General features: G+C 43.1%; 1 protein-coding gene across 2 annotated transcripts in view; it reads right to left on the bottom strand.

The window, feature by feature from the left end:
• The window catches only part of ACTN2 (actinin alpha 2), a 74918-nt gene extending 55551 nt beyond the window's left edge, over positions 1-19367 (bottom strand). The window contains exon 1 of one of the 2 annotated variants that reach the window (XM_049868678.1): positions 19009-19367. In XM_049868678.1, coding sequence (XP_049724635.1) covers positions 19009-19134 — 126 coding nt within the window. In that variant the 5' untranslated portion in view covers positions 19135-19367. The remainder of the gene's footprint in view (positions 1-19008) is intronic. The other variant, XM_049868677.1, reaches the window with a different exon arrangement.
• Between the last annotated feature and the right edge of the window lie 223 nt (positions 19368-19590).

Raw genomic sequence — 19590 nt, forward strand, 5'->3', positions numbered from 1 at the left:
CAAACCAAGAAACCAAATCCCATGAGGTGTTTGGTTATACATAAGCAGGCTCAGCAGCTATTCTTTTGTTGTTGTTGTTGCTGTCATTGTTGTAAATATATCTATCACACAACTTTTGCCAATTCAGCTTTTTACAGGTGTACAACTTATTGACAGCAATTACAATAATTGGCTGTGTAATCCTACCCTTAATCAGTAAGGTATTTCCACCACTGTTGACCCCCGCCCGCCCTTTTCTCCTCCCTCCTGCCCCTGGTCTCTATACATTTGCCTTTTCTTGTCTTTTTATAGAAGTGAGGTCATACAATATTTGTCCTTTTGTGATTGACTTATTTCACTCAGCGTATCATCTTCCAGCATTGTCCGTATGGTAGCACGTATCAAGACTTCATTTCTCCTACTGGCTGGGTCATATTCCATTGTATGTATGTACCACATTTTGTTTATCCACTCATCTGCTGATGGGCATTTAGGCTGTTTCCACTTTTTGGCTATTGTGAATAGTGCTACAATGAACACTGGTATCTCTGAGTCTCTGCTAGAAGTGGAATTGCTGGGTCATATGGTAGTTCTATTTTTAGTTTTTTGAGGAATCATCACACTGTTTTCCACAACGGCTGTTCCATTTTGCATTCCTACCCGCAACGGGTAAGGGTTCCAATTTCCCCACATCCTCAACAACACTTGTTCTTTTCTGTTTTTTTTATAGCATTCTCTCTTTAAGGGGACAGTTAAGTGATACTTTATGAAACTCCCCATTTTGACTGCTAACCAAATCCAAAAGAAAGAGTAGAAATATTCAGATTCTTCTCAAACTATTTAAGGGCTAGAAACATAAGTGAAACTAAAATCAAATATCCTCAGAATCAAAGTCTAACTCATCTTTACTCTAAAAGGTAAGAAGCAGTAAGTTCAAAGAACCATAGGAAAGCTACTGATGCACAGTTACCCGTGCTTAAAGGTTTCCCAAGGCTTCACACGTGGTTCTGTAGAGCTGGCCCAGCTGATGTGGAGAGTTCCTTCGGGGACGTTCTGGTACGCAAGCATCTCAGGCTCCCAGCAAACAGCCTTACATACGATTGATCCTGAGCTATGCTTCCCAGAATAACCTGTTCCCTTAGAGCCTATGTAATCACGTGCACAATGTGGACGTGGGATAGGGCAGACCCAACTGTTGCTTGGTTCTAGGCAATATCAACATTTACTGAGTTTCCACTACACTCTCCTTGAGGAAGAACTGAAGCTTAAAGAAAAGCACACTGATGTTTTCCCCCCGCCCTTTCCCAGCAACTGGGGAAGCAGCTTGTACTATGCAGACAGTAAAATAAATATTCTTTAATTCAAGTTCACCATATTGTTGCTATTTTCAGGGACCCAAATAAATGGCTGCCTACACAGAGGGATTAAAGCCTTCGTTTGAGAATGGAACCGTTCTCTGTAATACACTGTATTCTCTGGATTGGTGTACTAGGCCAGAGTACAATTCTAAGTAAGGAACAGCCCACAGTCAGGTATATATACATACAGGTTTCCTCTACATATGGGGAAAATGCTGGGTACCATATGGGGTGAAAAACAGAGAAGTCAGCATTTCCAAAGTCCCTGCCGATTCCACAGTGGAGGGAACCAAGGCTGGGATTTCCTCCATCCAGATGCTCTTCCCCAGGGCTCATGCTGACTGAAGTGTCCATACAAATAGACTAAGTCTTTGTATCCTGAGTCATTGCAGACAATTATATAAGTATAAAATACATAAACATGGTGGCACAGTGGTTAAGAGCTCAGCTGCTAACCAAAAGGTCAGCAGTTCGAATTCACCAGCCGCTCCTTGGAAACCCTATGGGGCAGTTCTACCCCGTCCTTTAGGGTCCATACGAGTCAAAATCAACTCCATGGCAATGGGTCTGGTTTAGTTTACTTACATTACGGCATAAGGTGATCTATTAGGCATTACGGCCAAATGATAAAACTGTTTTTCTCTGGGTTGTGGCTTTTTTAAATTTTTCATCTATATTTTCTACAAGGAACATGTATTACTTGTGGAATCATTTAAAAGTTTATCTTAAAAAAATAATTTAGGAATCTATATGCAATTTGTCAGCTCAGATGCATAAACTATTTTCTTTCCTCTCCACTGGTTTATCTTTAACTATGCTAAAAAATTAATTATGCTAGCTAGCTTTATTTCATTAATCCTCCATATTCCTAAATGCAAAAAACCTACTCAAATTGGATATAATTCAGCAACCCGAGATTTCTGAAGTTAATCACCCAATGAAGTGCCTTCAAAAATTGTTTCACGTTAACATTTCTGCGTTGACATTACATTTAAGAACACTTAATTGTGCTCATGCAGAACCTGCACATAGACCAGAAGGCAGTCATTTGAACAGAACAATGGGCTCCTGCATAGTTTAAAATCAGGAAATGAGCGCGGCAGAGTTGTATCCTTTCACCATGCTTATTCATTCTGTACGCTGAGCAAATAATCCAAGAAAACTGGACTGTATGAAGAAGAACATGGCATCAGGATTGGAGGGAGACTCATTAACAACCTGTGATATGCAGATGACAAAATCTTGCTTGCTAAAAGCAAAGAGGACTTGAAGCACTTACTGATGAAGATCAAAGACCACAGCCTTCAGTATGGATTACACCTCAACATTAAGAAAACATAAATCCTCACATCTGGACCAATAAGCAACATCATGATAAACAGAGAAAAGATCAAAGTTGTCAAGAACTTCATTTTACTTGGATCCACAATCAACACCCATGGAAGCAGCAGTCAAGAAATCAAACGATGCACTGCATTGGGCAAATCTGTTATAAAAGACCTCTTGAAATTGTTAAAAAGCAAAGTCACCTTGAGGACTAAGGTGTGCATGACCCAAGCCATGGTATTTTCAATCACCTCATATGCATGCAAAAGCTGGACAATGAACAAGAAGACCGAAGAAGACTTGATGCCTTTGAATTATGGTGCTGGAGAAGAATATTGAATATCCCATTAAGTGCCAGAAGAATGAACAAATCCATCTTGGAAGAAGTACAGCCAGAATGTTCCTTAGAAGTGAGGATGGTGAGACTTCTCATGTACTTTGGACATGTGATCAGGAGGGACCAGTCCCTGAAGGACATCATGCTTGATAAAGTACAAAAAAAACAGGGTCATCAAAAAAGAGGAAGACCCTCAATGAGATAAATTTACCCAGTGACTTGCAACAATGGGCTCAAGCATAACAACAATTGTGACGATGGTGCAGGACTGGACAGAGTTTCATTCTGTTGTGTATAGGGTCACCATGGGGTCACTGACTCAACAGCACCTAACAATAATACCACAATGGAGAAGGTACACACTGCCAAGTTCTAGGCCCACAGAATAGAAATCCTCTGGAGTCCTTAACATCCAGTTACCTCAGATATGAGTTACAGCAATAGAACCTACTGACACACATCAGGTATTTCTGACAGAGCTTTTCCTGCTCCTCTACAAAGTCCTTACAGAGCTCTAACAGTGACAGCCCCAGCTTGTGTCTAATTATAGAAGGAAAATTTTTATGTTAAACATGACTTTGTCACACAATAAAGTAAGACTCACTTTCCTCCTATTTTTCTAATTTTCACTGTTTCACTCCTAGATTTTCAAGCATCAAAACACATAAATAAATTCTTATAATTTTTAGGCAAGGCTTAACATATCAGAAGAACAAATCTAGAGGCCTAACTTTGGTCGTTGTTTCAGATATTTAAATAAGGTTTAACCCTTAGTTTTTCAGATGTGCAAAATAAGCAGCCATAAGGCCTTTTTAAGGCCTAGCACATTAATATCAAATTGTCTGAAGTGTGAGTATTTAAAATATGTATAAAACCATACGCTATTGCTGTTGTTAGCTATTGTTGGCAGAGGGTCAGCGAAAATGAGATGGATTGACACAGTAGCTACAAAAATGGGCTCAAGCATAACAACAGTCATGAGGATGGCACAGGACCAGGCAGTGTTTTGTTCTGTTGTACACAGGGTCACTATGAGTTGGAACCAACTCGATGGCACCTAACAACAACAACAAGCTACTGTTGAGACGGCCCCCAACTTATGGCAACCACGTGTACAACGGAATGAAATGCTGTCTGGTCTTGTGCCATCCCCATGATCGGCTGCGGATAGGACTGTAGTGATCCATAGGGTTTTCACTGGCTGATTTTCAGAAACAGATCACCAGGCCTTTCTTCCTAGTTTATCTTAATCTGGAAGCCTAACTAAAACCTGTTCAGCATCATAGCCACATAAAAGCCTCCACTAACAGACAGGTGGTGGCTGTGCATGAAGTACATTGGCTGGGTATCGAACCCGGGTCTCCTGCATGAAAGGTGAGAATTCTACCACTTAACTATCAGTGCTCCCATAAAAACATGTATAGCCCCAAACCCAACCCCCTGCTGTCGAGTCGATTCCGACTCATAGCGACCCTACAGGACAGAGTAGAACTGCCCCGTACGGTTTCCAAGGAGCACCTGGTGGATTTGAACTGCAGACCTTTTGGTTAAGCAGCTGTAGCTCTTAACCACTATGCCACCAGGGTTTCCAAACCATGTATATCAAATGTAAAATACCAAAAGTGCAACCACAGCACATATTTCAGAGAGGAACCTTGCCCACTGGAGGCCTCCAGGGGGCACAACTGTCCCCATAGCCCTCCTATCACAAGGCTCACTCCCATAGCTCTCTGCAAGACTCGGTCTTCCAAGATTCATGAATTAGACAATTCAGAAATTACCAGACTCCTGGTATATATTTCAAAGTATAAGGAATCTTGACTTTACCAATATTTGCATTTTTTATTGTAAAAAATACATAACAAAAATTTGCCATTTCAACCATTTTTACATGTATAATTCGGTGACATTAATTACATTCACGATGTTGTGCAGCCATCACCTCTATCTGTCCAAATTTTTTCATCACCTTTAACAGAAACTCAGTACCCCTTAAGTACTCTCTCCATGTCTTCCCTTCTCACCTGCCTCTACTAACGACTAATAAACTCTGGTCTCTATGCCCCGTAAGGTTTCCAAGAAGCAGCTGGTGGGTTATAACTGCCGACCTTATGGGTTAACAGCAAGCTCTTAATCACTGTGCCACCAGGGCTCCCTATGCATTTGCCTATTTGCATTTTCTTAAAGCTCAGAAATAAACCAGTCCTTTGAGAAAAGATATTACTATGCTACGTGTAAATTACTGGTTTCCCAGCATTATTTTAACCTTCCATAAGGTTGCCTTCTATATCTCCTCAGAACAGGGTAACCATATAGTTTGTACCCTGAACTGGGCTACTTTTGAGAGTCAAAGGAGGCACTATTTATAATTACTGAGACAAGAGTCAAAACTGGGATTGCCCTGGGAAAACCTGGATGGATGGCCACCCTCCCCCTGAAGTTACTACACTGTCCTTCATCACTGCATTCCTTAAAAGAGGAGAGGTGCTGACAGATGACGTGAGGGGCCCAAGGTCACGTGACTATTTTGCTGCTCCTCACACACTCTCAGGGTGAAAACGAACCTTGTAAGGAATGAGGTGTGTTTGCAGCCCCCGCCATCACTTCCGGGGCTACCCTTGAAATTCACATACCTAAGAGGGCAAAGCCTGGTCTGTGTCTAACTAAAAGTCCCCCCCTCCCCCAGGAAGCAGTCTTGGCAAAGCTGCCCCTAAAAATAACCTTTCCCGAAGAACCCTTTAAACGTCTGTTCTGCTCCTTCCTGTAGCTGTATCCCGGGGGTGGTGAAAGAAATAAAGATGCCCAAGTATCAAATTCAGTATCCTCAGACACTGTTTGTTGAAGAGCAAAGATGTCACCCTGAAGACTAAGATGCACCTGACCCAAGCCATGGTATTTTCAAACACATCATATACATGTGAAAGCCGGACAATGAATAACGAAGACCGAAGAAGAGTTGACTCCTTTGAATTGTGTTGGTGAAGAATATTGAATATACCATGGACTGCCAAAAGAACGAACAAATCTGTCTTGGAAAAAGTGCGGCCAGAATGTTCCTTAGAGGCAAGGATGGCAAGAGTGCATCTTACATACTTTGGACATGTTGTTAGGAGGGATCAGTCCCTGGAGAAGGACATCATGCTTGGCAGAGTACAGGGTCAGCGGAAAAGGGGAAGACCCTCAATGAGGTGGATTGACACAGTGGCTGCAACAATGAGCTCAAGCATAACAACGATTGTAAGGATGGCGCAGGACCGGGCAGTGTTTCATTCTGTTGTGCATAGGGTCGCTATGAGTCGGAACCAACTCGACGGCACCTAACAACAACAATAACAACAGACACTGTTCCCACCTCCCGTCTCAAATGCAAGCGCACCACTCAAAGCTGTAAAAGCAGTGCTCAGAGGAGATAAGAGACTAGACTAGTAAATCTGATATGGTCTGTAGTATAGTATTAAAAAAAAAAAACCCACTGCTGTCAAGTTGGTTCTGACTCATAGCAACCCTACAGGACAGAGTAGAACTGCCCCATAGGGTTTCCAAGGAGCAGCTGGTGGACTCAAACTGCTGACATTTTGGTTAGCAGCCTGAGATCTTAACCACTGTGCCACGAGGGCTCCCTCTGTAGTATAGAGTTAGTTTATAAGATCAGTGTGCAGCAAATACTCTGGGGGGAAGAGAGACATGCTCCTTACACACAGCCTGTGTCCTAACAGTGCAGATATCACACAGCGGCACAAACCGTGGTTAACCACCCAGAGTTACAACGTGTTAAAAGGCTTCACCTGTGCCAAAAGTGCTGTCTTAGCACATCTTCTCCTATGGGCCTGAAGTTCACCATGAGGTTCCTTCCCAGAAACGGACAACAGGAGTAGCGTCTCAGAAAGATCAATTTTAAAATGTCAGTGATCTCTGGAAAGGGAAGACAGGTCTTGGGAATCTTTACTGGAATGCCAGTTGCCATAGAGTGAACCCCAATTCAGGGCGATGCTACACGTGCCAGCGTAGAACCGCTCTCCATAGGGTTTTCAATGGCTGATTTTTCAGAAGCAGATCACCAGGCTTTTCTTCTGAGGCACCTCTGGGTAGACTCAGACCTCCAACCTTTCAGTTAGCACTATCCACTTGCACTGCCCAAGGACTACAGTTTAAAGGAATAAATAATTATGTTAAGGGCATGAGAAATCATTAGGAAAATCTGGGAGTTGGAGAAGGTGTACAAGTAAGTATGGAGAAGGCCTAGCTGACCAGAAAGGGGTAGCAGGAAGCATACATAGGGTCTATAGGAAGAAGAGAGGAGTACCAACACAGGAAAGCAGTGAAGTACTCACTGGCCTACTTTCAAGTTCACTGCATGCCAGTTTCTTTCATAATTTATTTTAAAGAATAAAGCATTTGTTGGCCATAAAGACTTTTTTTTTTTTTTTTTCATTTTAGAATTGGACATCCCCTATCTATGGGACTTAGTTTTTCCAATTACAAAGCTGGCTTTTTCCTTGGCCAGTTGGGTTTGGAGGGATTCGTTATATCCTCTCTGCTTTTGTGTATGTTTGAAATTTCCCACAGTAAGAATTAAATAAATAAAAGCAGGTTTTTTTTTTTTTTTAATGTAAAGAAAATATGTTCTTGATACTATCTTTTCAAAATGTGTTAGGCTAAAGCTGTGTGGTGCTCTCTTAGACAGCACTCCTGTAGATTTAGACAACACCGATTAGAACATCTAATCTCCACTCTTGCCTCTCGAAGTCTCATTTTCCAGTTCTAAAAAGGAATCAACTCAGATACTTACGCATCCTGAACTGTGGCTTCTTTTGGAATGGAGTCAGACATACCAGCAGTGAATTCCAAAGACATGCCCTTAATAGCGTGCACCATTTAGAAGGTTTAGTTGGCTTTTCCTGTGGTCTCTTTCCTCCTACTCTTGCATTTCTTTTGGACAAGGCAACTGCTAGAGCTTGACTTGGAGACTCGACCACGCTGAGGAACTGATTTGTCTCATTCTCATCAGATGTTTCAGTTGTATAGTTCAGAGATTAAAATCTTATAGACACACACACCCTTCCACATGGGCATCAGGTTTTTGGTCAGTGAAAAATTAAGAATAGTGAATCCCAGGCTTCAGTTCTGGGCTGCTGGATCGACTAGTGTCTCAAATTAGAGCAAACCAGAAACCAAACCAGTTGCCGTCAAGTCGATTCTGACTCCTGGTGACCCCATGTGTGTCAAGGTAGAACTGTGCTCCATAGAGTTTTCAGTGACTGACTTTTTGGAAGCAGATCTCCAGGCCTTTCTTCTGAAGTGCCTCTGGACAGATTCGAACCTCCAACCTTTTGGTTAACTGCCGAATGTTTAACCGTTTGCACCACCCAGGGACTCCAAAAACCAAGGCAGAAAGCAATAAAAAGAGGAAGCTTAGTGGTTAAAAGTATGGTCTTTAGATTTAAGCAGCCTGAATCTGAAGCTTAGTTCTACCATCCCCAGGCCAAAATATACAGTAAGATAATCAGCACCTCTACATTTTATACATTTAAATTGTGGAACACAACTATGTCTCCATAATTTATGCAAAATTCTACTTGCATTTTCCGCTACCACTTCCACACCCCAACTGAAAGTTACCCAACCTCCCTAACTAAAAAGTGTGGCTAATGATATTCATCTCTCAATATTGTTGTCAAAATCAAGTCAAATCATAATATATGGTTAAAACAGTGTCTGGAAATTCTCAATAAATTGTTGCTTCTCTGCCTTATGCAGTGACTGCTTTGGGATGCTCAAAATGACATACAAAATCCCTTCCCCTCCTATTTTCATCACTGGCACAAATGTATATGTTAAAATATCGCTTTTACTCTCATTGGAATTCTTTGTGTTTTTGTATCACACTGAAAAAAAATTATTTTTGCATTATCCAACATTTAACATAAAAGGGCTAAATGTGCAGTAAAATAATCGATCACCTTGTATTTCATAAAATTACAACAGTGGAGTCGAAATTACACAGTTTGTAAGATGTAAAAAAACATGGCATATACTTTTTCAACTAACATGCCTCTCCCCGTATCCCAGCCCAACCTGACACTCATCCCTGCCTCCCCCACAAAAATGTGTTTTTTTGAAAATAGAAATATATTATCCTGTACGGGCTATCTCTGAAGCTCTGGTGGCACAGTGATTAAGAGCTCAGTTGCTAACCCAAAGGTTGGCAGTTCGAATCTACCAGCCACTCCTTGGAAACCTTATGGGGCAGTTCTGCTCTGTCCTATGAGGCCACTAAGAGTCGGAATCAATTTGACAGCAATGAATTTGGTTTTTTGGTTTGGTTATGGGTCATCTCCAAGCTGATTATAATTACTTATGTTTTTACCGGGTTCATGACTAATATTCTCCCACACACAAAACACCTATGATTAAAAAAACAACTTAATGCACCTAAATGAGGACAATCATTGATTTTACTGGTCTTAATTTTATAAATAATAAATGATAAAAGAGAAAAAGAAAAATTTATCTCAGGTTAATTCCTATATGTGGTATGTTAAGATGAAACAAATTCTCTTTTTTCAGTTGCTCTTACGAATTTACAGTCTTCTTCAATAAAGCCTATCATTGGCCTTTCCGATCACAGAAGGATTTTATGTCACAGTCTTGAGCTCAACACCATGAATAATTTCTTACAGTCTTTCACTTCCTTTGAAACTATAACTTGTCTCATGAGCTAAAAGATGTCCCATTCCATAGTGCTAAATCCTCGGAATTCTCTTCCAGCAACTAAACCACCAATTCCAGTGCCAGATTCAAGCTTACTGACAAAGTTCCCATGGTATACCAGGGTGAGATTTCTCCAGGAAGAAAATCAAAGACATCTTGACAGTTTAAGTGACTCCAACCCCTTCCATCTTTCTCCTTGTGTTTTAATCCTGAGAAGCACTGCTTCCTCCAGGAGTTCTCTATTCTTAGCTCACCTCAGTGCTTGCTGGGAAGATCTTCTTCCCCACTCCATGCACCTACTTTCCACCAGTGCCTCTTATGCACCTAATTCCTAGGCCTAAATCTCTAGCCTTTTTGCAAATTTAAATCTATATAAAATACCTGAAAAAAAAACACACACTTAAATCCACGTGTGTGTGCGTGTATATATATATAATCCATTGCCATCGAGTCGATTCTGACTCACAGCAACCCTACAGGACAGAGTAGAACTACCCCATAGGCTTTCCAAGGAGCAGCTGGTGGATTTGAACTGCTGGCCTTTCAGTTAGCAGCCTGAGCTCTTAACCACTGTGTCACCAGGGCTCCATATGCGTAGCCCACCCACTGCCGTCAAGTTGATTCTGACTCATAGTGACCAAACTGGAAACAAATTATGGTGATGGTTGTACTAGATGATGAACATAATCAATGTTGCTGACTTGCACATATAAAAAGTGTTGAAATGGCCAATGTTTTACTATCCATTCCATTGCCATCAAGTCAATTCCAACTCATAGTGACCCTCCAGAACAGAGCAGAACTGCCCCATTGGGTTTCCAAGGCAGTAATCTTTAGGGAAGCAACTGGCACATCTCTCTCCCAAGGAGTGGCTGGTGGGTTCGAACCACTGACTTTTTGGTTAGCAACCAAGTGCTTTACCACTGCACCGCCAGGGAGTCAATACATAAACAATACATATTTGTTTATGTATTGACTCTAACTCATGCTTGAGTTAAAGTCAATAAATTTATAGCTCAAGGAGCTATAAGAATGCCAAAAACTTTTAATGGTACTAAATTCTTTTCAGAAATATGGTTCATAACTCATTCATTCAACAAATGTGATTGCAGACTCTGCAGGCACAGTCAGGGCACTGAGGGCTACAGAGAACAGAGCAGCTCACAGCCCTCAGAGGAGAGACAAAGAAAGCCCTGAGTGATACAGGAGGGCAGGTCTGGGGTGCTGTGGGGCCACCAAGGAAGGGTCTGGAGGATGAGGAATTCCCTCCCAAGATGAGTGGAGGAAGTAGGGGCTGTGTATAAGACAGAGGAGCAAGTGAAACCTAGTGAGGACGCTCAGCAGGGTCAGATCTCAGAGAACCTGAGGTTAAGGAGACAGAGCCTCACTCAGGCAGGGCCTCATAAACCACTTGAAGAGGTCTGAGCTCTCACCTGAACCACAGAGGGCCTTTAAGCAGGAAAATAGCACGACCAGCCTTGTGTTTTATAAAGACCATTCTTGTCAGCATCATGGAGAAGAGCCTGACCCATGGAAGGGTGAAAATCAGGAGGCTACACCATAATCTAGGTGAGAATGCAGAGGGGCTAAAGCAGAGGTACATAAAGAGAGGAAGGGACAGGGTCCAGAGGGGAGATGGACACCACCATGGCTGGTTGGCTGTGGTATGGGAGAGGGAGGCATCAAGGACGATACCCAGGTTTCTGGCTTGGGTACCTGGGTGGGAAGTGTTTCCATTCACCATGACAGAGAATGTAGCACAGGAGGGGTGACTTTGGAAATATTTTTTAATTCTTTCTACCTGGTTGAGTTGAGTTTACCATGGTGCTTCTTACTAACTTGTTTTGTCCCTTGAACTAGGCTGTGAGCCCCTTAAGGGCCAGGGTAGTATCAGCTCAGTTCTCCATCCTGGACCCCTTGTTAGTTGCTGTTGAGTCATCTACGACGCATGGCAAGCCCACGTGTAACAGAAAAAAATACTGCTGGGCCTGTGCCACCTTCACAATCCTCGGTATACTCGAGCCCATTGCTGTGGCTACTGAGTATTTTGAGCGCCTTCCAACCTAGGGGAAACCCTGGTGGCGTAGTGGTTAAGAGCTATAGCTGCTAACCAAAAGGTCAGCAGTTCAAATCCACCAAGCACTCCCTGGAAACTCTACGGGGCAGTTCTATTTTGTCCTATAGGGTCGCTATGAGTCAGAATCGACTCGATGGCAACGGGTTTGGTTTTTTTTTTTTTTTTTCCAACCTAGGGGGCTCACCTTCCAGGACTACATCAAATAATATTCTACTGTGACTCATTCGGTTTCCAATGGCTAATTTCCAGTAGATTGCCAGGCCTTTCTTCCTGGTCTGTCTTAGTCTGGAAGCTCTGCTGAAACCTGTCCACAACAGGTGGCCCTGCTGATATTTGAAATTTTGGTGGCATAGCTTCCATGTCATAGCAATGCAAAAGCCACTACAGTATGACCAATTAACAAATGGATGCAGCAGTCTGACCCTGACCCTGGCAGGACCATAATACATGTTTGCCAGATTAATAAAAGGATGAATGATCATGCTTGTGCTCCCACTGTTACTCAATAGTACTGCACGTAAAAACATCTTCCAGTTTCTAATCCAGAAAACTGTGGAGTGGGAAGGTTGTGTGTGCATACATGTGCTCAAACAGGTAAGTATTGGTGTAAAAAATTTTCGTCAGACTTCTTTAGAAAGATCAAATTCTTGTACTCAAGATCTTCCTTCCTTTGAAATTTGTCTAGCACAGTTAGCAGGCTCTTCACTAATCTTTGCTTTCTGTTCTCTCTGGAAGAATCAGTACCGTTCCCAGGGAAACGACGGGACAATTCTGACTGTCCTCCAACGTATTCCGTATCAACTCCTCTGCTCATCATGGTAGCTCCCCCACCCACTCCAGAGCTGTGCCTTTTCTGTAGGTGTCTCCCAGCTGCAGCTACTGACTGCAGAGCTTTCTGACAGTTTTCTGAAGCTGCGTTAATTAAGTTTCCCAGCTAAGAGTTACATTCCTCCTCCCACACACTGAAAACCTTACTTTGGGCTCAAATTTCCTTCTTAATGAATTTGGCTAGAGGGTTAGGGCAGATCCCAGGACACAAAGAGTGATGCTTTCACCTTTGAACTCATGCACCTATGATTCACCACAGCAAACTAAGTGCATATTGAACAGTCCCTCTGGGAGCAGAGGTTTCTTAGGGTTCCTATAAGAACCTCCCTCCCACCATGACCCAATTTTCCTTTACACTCTTACCCATCAACAAATTCTTCCCCCAACATCAAAGACTACCTGCAACTCCAGCTCTCCCTCCAGGGAATGGCCATGAAGACAGAAGACTTGCCACCTCAGCTCCGTGGCTCATTTCCCTGCACTGAATAATGACACATCCTGTAAATATTTAGCTTTCCATCTAGACACAATCTACTAGAGGATAAACAGACTCTCCTTATTAGTTTGTTTGCTACTTGTCAATATCACTGTCTTGAGTTTTAAGTACAGGAACGCTAATGGTGAGGATCATGTCTGCTTAATTGGATTTATACAACACCCTACAGTGGAATCACACGTGGTTATTTAATACTTTTTATAATCCCTCCTGATCACTCTCAAATTGATGCCTTCCTCACCATCGCTTCTACTAACCCCCACTTCTAATCCTCATCACTTGATTTGTATAATCCCACAGCTTTGAAAGCCTGAGTCCCCCAGCCTCAGGTCTTTACCCACTCCAACTTATTCTGGAAAAAAAAAGCTACTTTAAATATGGCTCTTCCTAGCTCAAAAACCATCAGAGCTCAGCACTGCTGGCAGAGTAAAGTCCCCACTCACGCTGGCATCCAAGGCCCTCTATAATCCGGCCACGTTTTATCTATCCCACTTTCTCTCTAAATGTGAATATGAAACTTTAGCTTCAATTAAGCCTGTCTCCTCTTCACACTTCCTCAAACACATTGTGAGTAGTAATGTCATTCCAGAATTTGGAACTGGGAGCCGGAAGATCTGAATTCTGGTCTCACCATCTTGGATACTTTCTTGTCTTATAGTCTTAATTCTCTAAGTTTATCTCATCGCTTTATCAGAGATGAAATACTTCATAGAGAGGATGAGGGGGTACCATGAAATAAGGGATTCAAGGGAGCCATGATAGTGCCAATGGGTTAGGTAAACACTTTATTATTTTTATATTATACTTTATTATATTACACTTATTCCCTTCCCCACCAACACACACACACACACACACACAGAGCGGGGTTTTTACTCTATTTCTCTAGCCAGGTACCTCTCTCCTCTCCACTCAATCTATATTTAATTGTTACTCAAATTAAGGTCCAACTTATGTCAAGTCCCTTATAAACTCTGTCCTCCTTATTCTCCACAATGATTTTCCTCCTATCTTTTTTATTCTTTACACATCATGCATTCCAGCCATTAATATTAAACAACTTCTTATGTTCTCAGTTTTCAGGTATGTAAATCCTATCTTTAGAAAGTACTGTACATCAAATTCACCAAGGACCAAATCTTGTGTTTCATTACCTCTCAGAAGACCAAACATGGTGCTGATATAAAATTAACCCTATGAAATTAACAAATATTTGCTGCACAAGGATAACATTTACAGATCACTTTATAGTTGATAAAGCCCCTTCAACATCAATTAGTTCCACCGCTGGATCCTGACAACCCTGTGAGATAAGAAAAAAAAAAAGGTAGCTGCAGTGGAGTTGACTCTGACTCCTGGCAATCCCCCGTGTGGCGTGGTAGAACTGGAATCCACAGGGTTTTCCATAGTTGATTGTTGGGAAGTAGATTGCCAGGACTTTCTTCCGAGGTGCCTCTGGATAGACTCGAACCTCCAACCTTTCAATTAGCAGCCAAGCATGTTAACCATTTCGACCACCCAGGGATTTCAAGGTAAGAATGGCAAGTATCATATATCTTTAACTTGGAGATTAAAAACCTGAGGTTCAAAAGTTTTTGTGGCTCGACTGGGGTCATAAAGAGTACCAGGCAGAGCGGAGATTCACTGGGTCTCACGAATCTGAGTAATTTCACAACCTTTTTCTTAATTGTTCACTGTGTTAGAACAGAGGAGTCAGTACCTCTTCTCCTGGGAAGAATTCATGCCATGTTTCATTACCCAGGGGAGAACAGAATTCACCTTGAGGCCTTAATGAGCAGTTGGTATCACAGAACACTAACTACTAGCAGCGACTCTCCAATTCCCAGGCCCTCTTTAACCTGGACCCTGAGGACAGCTGCTCCTGCATGTGCGTCCTTCCATGCTGCCTGACTCTATAGTTCAGTGGCCATCGAGTCAACCTGACTCATGGCCACCCCGCATGTCAGAGAACTGTGCTCCATAGGGTTTTCCACTGCTGATTTTTTCAGAAGTAGATTGTCAGGCCTTTCTTCCAGCGTACCTCTGGGTGGACTCAAACCTCCAACCTTAGGGTTAACAGCTGGGCATATTCACTACACCACGAGGGGCTCTGGCTAGTTTTTCAGGGCAAAGGATTAGCCTAGGGTGCCAGAGCTGACAGAAGGTGCTCCAAGACAGATCAGTCTAAGTTGTGAACAGTAACGAATAACTTGAATTTCATTAGGGACTATTAAAACAATCAGAACTCGGAATATAAAATAAATGAACTACTCTCTTATGCTCTGTTATGGATTGAATTGTACCCCCGCCTCGCCCCCGCCCCACCCAATATGTGTTGTGAATCCTAACTAGCCTCTGTGGTTATAACCCCATTTGGGAATGGGTTGTCTTTGCTATGTTAATGAGCCGGGATTAGTGTAAGTGTCTAAAATCAATCTCTTTTGAGATATAAACAGAGATTAAACAATCAAGAGAAGCTGAGACGGGGAATGATTGAAGCCAAGTCACATGTAGATCTCCAAGGAACCAGGAAACAAGCTAAAGAGACAAGGATCTTCCTCAAGGACTGACAGAGAGAGAAAGCCTTGCCCTAGAGCCAGCACCTTGAATTCAGCCTTCTAGCCTCCTAAGCTGTGAGAAAATAAATTTCTGTTTGCTAAAGCCAGCCACGTGTGATATTTGTTACAGCGGCACTAAATAACTAAGACATGCTCGCTACAACTAGTACAAAGGTTTGCTGACCATCTACCCATATGCAGATTAAGGATGTATGAACCCTTCATGTATCGAAACACATATTCTATGTCCTTAAAAGGCCTGTTTAGCCTCCCAGAGTGGTTCAGGACAGCATGTTGTGCTTATTGACATAGTACACATATTTAGCATTGCTGCTCTGACAGGTCAGCTCCTGATTCCGCTTCAGTTGAGTTAGAAGCTGAATATGTTCCTTGGTTCCAGAAGAAGGCTGCTTCTAGACACCAAAGCTCCACACGCAACTTCAACAGTAAAACTGAAGAGAGTACTTTATTGTGAAAACAAATTCCTAAACTGAGTCCTATATGGTTAAAAGTCTCTTTGACTCCAGTAGTAAGTTTCACAACTTAGTCTTTTTTAGCAGGCCATTACTATTTTAAATATTATAACACTGCAGGAGTTTTTCTTCTACCCATGAGTTGTATGAAGTAAAGTACAATTGTATTTACAGAAAATACATAAATAGTCTTATCCCTGAACTAAACACACCCCTGAAAGTTAAAGGGAGCACTTTGAAATGCCTTGTACATACTAAAGCTAAGTCCAGCATCTCCTGGATTGCTTCCTTTTATAAAAAGCACTACACTTTTACTAAGTCCTTCTGCAGCAAGGAATTCCATACTAGAGAGCAAGGATTACCATAGCCCATGAAACTCTCTGAACTGTGGATATAATTAGGCACCACATCCATTATAACGCTACAGACGTCATCATGTGTTACCAGCATCTGTTGACAGATCTCATACCCAGCATATCACTGAAATGGCAAGTGTGGAGAAGGTAGCCCACAATAGAAACAATGGCATTTTATCCTTGGCCTGTTCCAGCAGTTTGTCTCATAGGGCATAAATAGAGGCCATGGCTCTGGCTGCACTGAGCTCACAGGTCAATATTATTTTACTGACTTGAGCAGGTTCTATACCAAAAGTAGAAATTGAGTATCTTCTGGAATTTTTCAGTCTGTGTCCCAAGGGAGTTTTTTGTTTTTTCTTCCAGCATCTACAACAGTCAACCTATCTTATGGGGGGGGGGGTGGGGGAATTCTCACTCTAAACTCCTTAGCATTATTTTAAAATGGGATCTGGAAGTATGTGTTTTTAAATAATATACTTAAAATGCTATACAATTATGATACTATATTCACAAAGAGATCCCAAAACTGAAAAAAATCACTATGCCATTATATCAGAAAATACTGTGAATAGATTAAAAAATTAAATAAGGCAGAAGACTTGCCAATGTGGCCTTTGGAAATTCACATTAGCTGTATCGTGCTATCGCACTGTACTTAAAAAAAAATCAAAATTATTAAGAATCATTGTGATTAGACAATCACTTTTCAAAACAATGAACAGACTATCTGTTTGCTATTTGTATTGTTCCTCGCAAGAAAAAAAAATCTTTGAACCCAAAGGGTCAGGAGTTTTTTAAAAATCCATGAAAAATGTGGTAATGAAAGTTGTGAGAGAAAAATTAAAAAAAAAAAACTTAAAAATTAAAGTCACTTTTTAAAAACTGTATTATAACTTCTTGCTGACCGATGATGCGTCAACTCGTCTGGGGAACTTGTTAATGTTCCTCAGGCCACATGTTTCCCTCACGCTAAATCCTTTAAATAAGGGTAAAAACAAAACCAAACCCATTGCCATCGAGTCAATTCTGACTCATAGCGACCTTATAGGACCGAGCAGAACTGCCCCATCGGGTTTCCAAGGAGCACCTGGTGGATTCAAACTGCTGATCTTCTGGTTAATAGCCACAGCACTTAACCATTACACCACCAGGGTTTCCAAAAAATAAAAAAACTATAGGTTTGAAATGTTGTTTTCCTTCATAAATTCAACATTTATCACTGTCATTCTCTTGCTTCCACGAAAGGAGGGGATGGTAGATGCCTTAGGAAATTACGAGGTGATGATGGAAATGTAGCTAAATTAGAGCTTTAAAATAATAATTAAATGGTATTTTAACAGAGAGGAGAGACAAAAAAAATAAAAAAGAGAGAGAAATCTTGATATAAAAAAAGTGCTGGTTACTTGATAATTATCCAAATATGGGACCCCTTTCCTTACTGCTAACACCATGGTCTGAGAGAGATGTATGTGATAAGTGTGTTTTACGCCGTGGTCAATTAATTCACCATACACTATCATGCAATCACCCCCAGTGTCAGCTACATGGGCTCCTCCCACTGGGTCAACACAGGTTATCCACTTAAAACCAGTCCCTTAGGAGGGAAATCCACTTTGCCCTACTCCCACAAAAATGGGAGAAAAAAATCAGAAGCACTTCGCTTTTGCCATGACACTGTCATCACAAGATTGGATTAGCAGGTCTCTGCCGAGAGCCTGACCCAGCCAGGCTCCAGCACCACTCCAAAAGGGGGCAGGATCAGCCTCCCCCGGTGAGCACTCCCTGCTTGTCCCGGCCCAGAGGATCAAGAGGAAACCTTGAAACGGTGGAATGTTCCATTGGGCCCCCGGAGTGTGCCAACCAGGATGGGCAGGGAGTTTTTAGACCTGGCTGACTCCCTTGTCCCTGTGTGCTTACCTCAATGAACTATAAATAGAGTGTGAAATAATTATTACTTTATCGGGGAATATCTCCTATTCATGCAGCATCCCTCACTAAAGAGCCTGAAACATTTAAAGAATAATTTTCAGTTACTCTTTGGAGCAGTCCTGTGAAAAGCAAAGCTGATGCTAATTTGATCACTTTTATTTAGAGAGTGATGGGTTATGCACACAAAGGGGCCGGGAGAGTATGATACTGTGGCCAAGGTCACCGGACTCAAGGGATGAGGAGCAGACCCCAGATTCTCTCACATTCTGGTCTAATGCAAGTTGGTATGGCAACAGAAACACACATAGCACTTTTCTTCAACATTTTTCGTTTTGTAACTCTATGTCACACACACACACACACGAAGGGCACCCAGTTTCATGTTTGTCCCTGGACGTGCTCTCCTCTCTAACGGGGTTTCTCATCAGGGCTACGCTGACACGGGACAACACACCCCTACAGAACCCTCTCAGCTAGTCCACACCGTCGGCGATGCCCACCGGCCGGGGCCCCACGCAGGGACAGAGACCCACAGACACGGGCCGCGCGCGCAGACGGCGCCCCGGGACCCCTTGCTGACCTTCCTCTGCTGCTTCTCCCAGGCCGGGTCCAGGAGCAGGTCACGGTCCCACTCCTCCTCCTGGATCATGTACTCGTCGTCTTCGTAGACATAGTTGTACTGCACGCCGGGCTCGATCTGGTTCATGGTGCTGGCTGGTGGGGGCTCGGACGGGCGCACGGACTTACAGACAGAAGGACGGAGACGCTGCCGGGCCGGCGGGGCGCGGCGGGCAGGGGGTTGTGACCCGGGCGGGGCGCGCGGGGCTCTGGAGAGGCGACAGCGGTGGGAGCTGGCGGGCAGGTGGGCGCAGAGTGACCTTCGCGCAGGCTCCTGTGCGGGTGGGACGCTGGGGCGCTGGGTCTCCGGCGAAGCACCAGCTCGGGCTGCGAGCAGCTGCGGCGCCGCTTAATAGCCCCGCCACCGTCACGTGGCCCCCGGCCCGCGCCCCACGCCGGCCCTATCCGCCCCTTTCGCTGTTCCCACCGGCCGCGCCCGCCGCCCGCCCGGGCCGCGCCCGCCTCGCCGTGCACCGGCCCCGCCCGTCGAGCCTGCGCAGCCGGCCACAGCGAGCCACGTGCGGGCGAGAAGGGGGCGCCCGGC

The sequence above is a fragment of the Elephas maximus genome, chromosome 24 (genome assembly GCF_024166365.1).
Source record: "Elephas maximus indicus isolate mEleMax1 chromosome 24, mEleMax1 primary haplotype, whole genome shotgun sequence".
NCBI classification, from domain to species: domain Eukaryota; kingdom Metazoa; phylum Chordata; class Mammalia; order Proboscidea; family Elephantidae; genus Elephas; species Elephas maximus.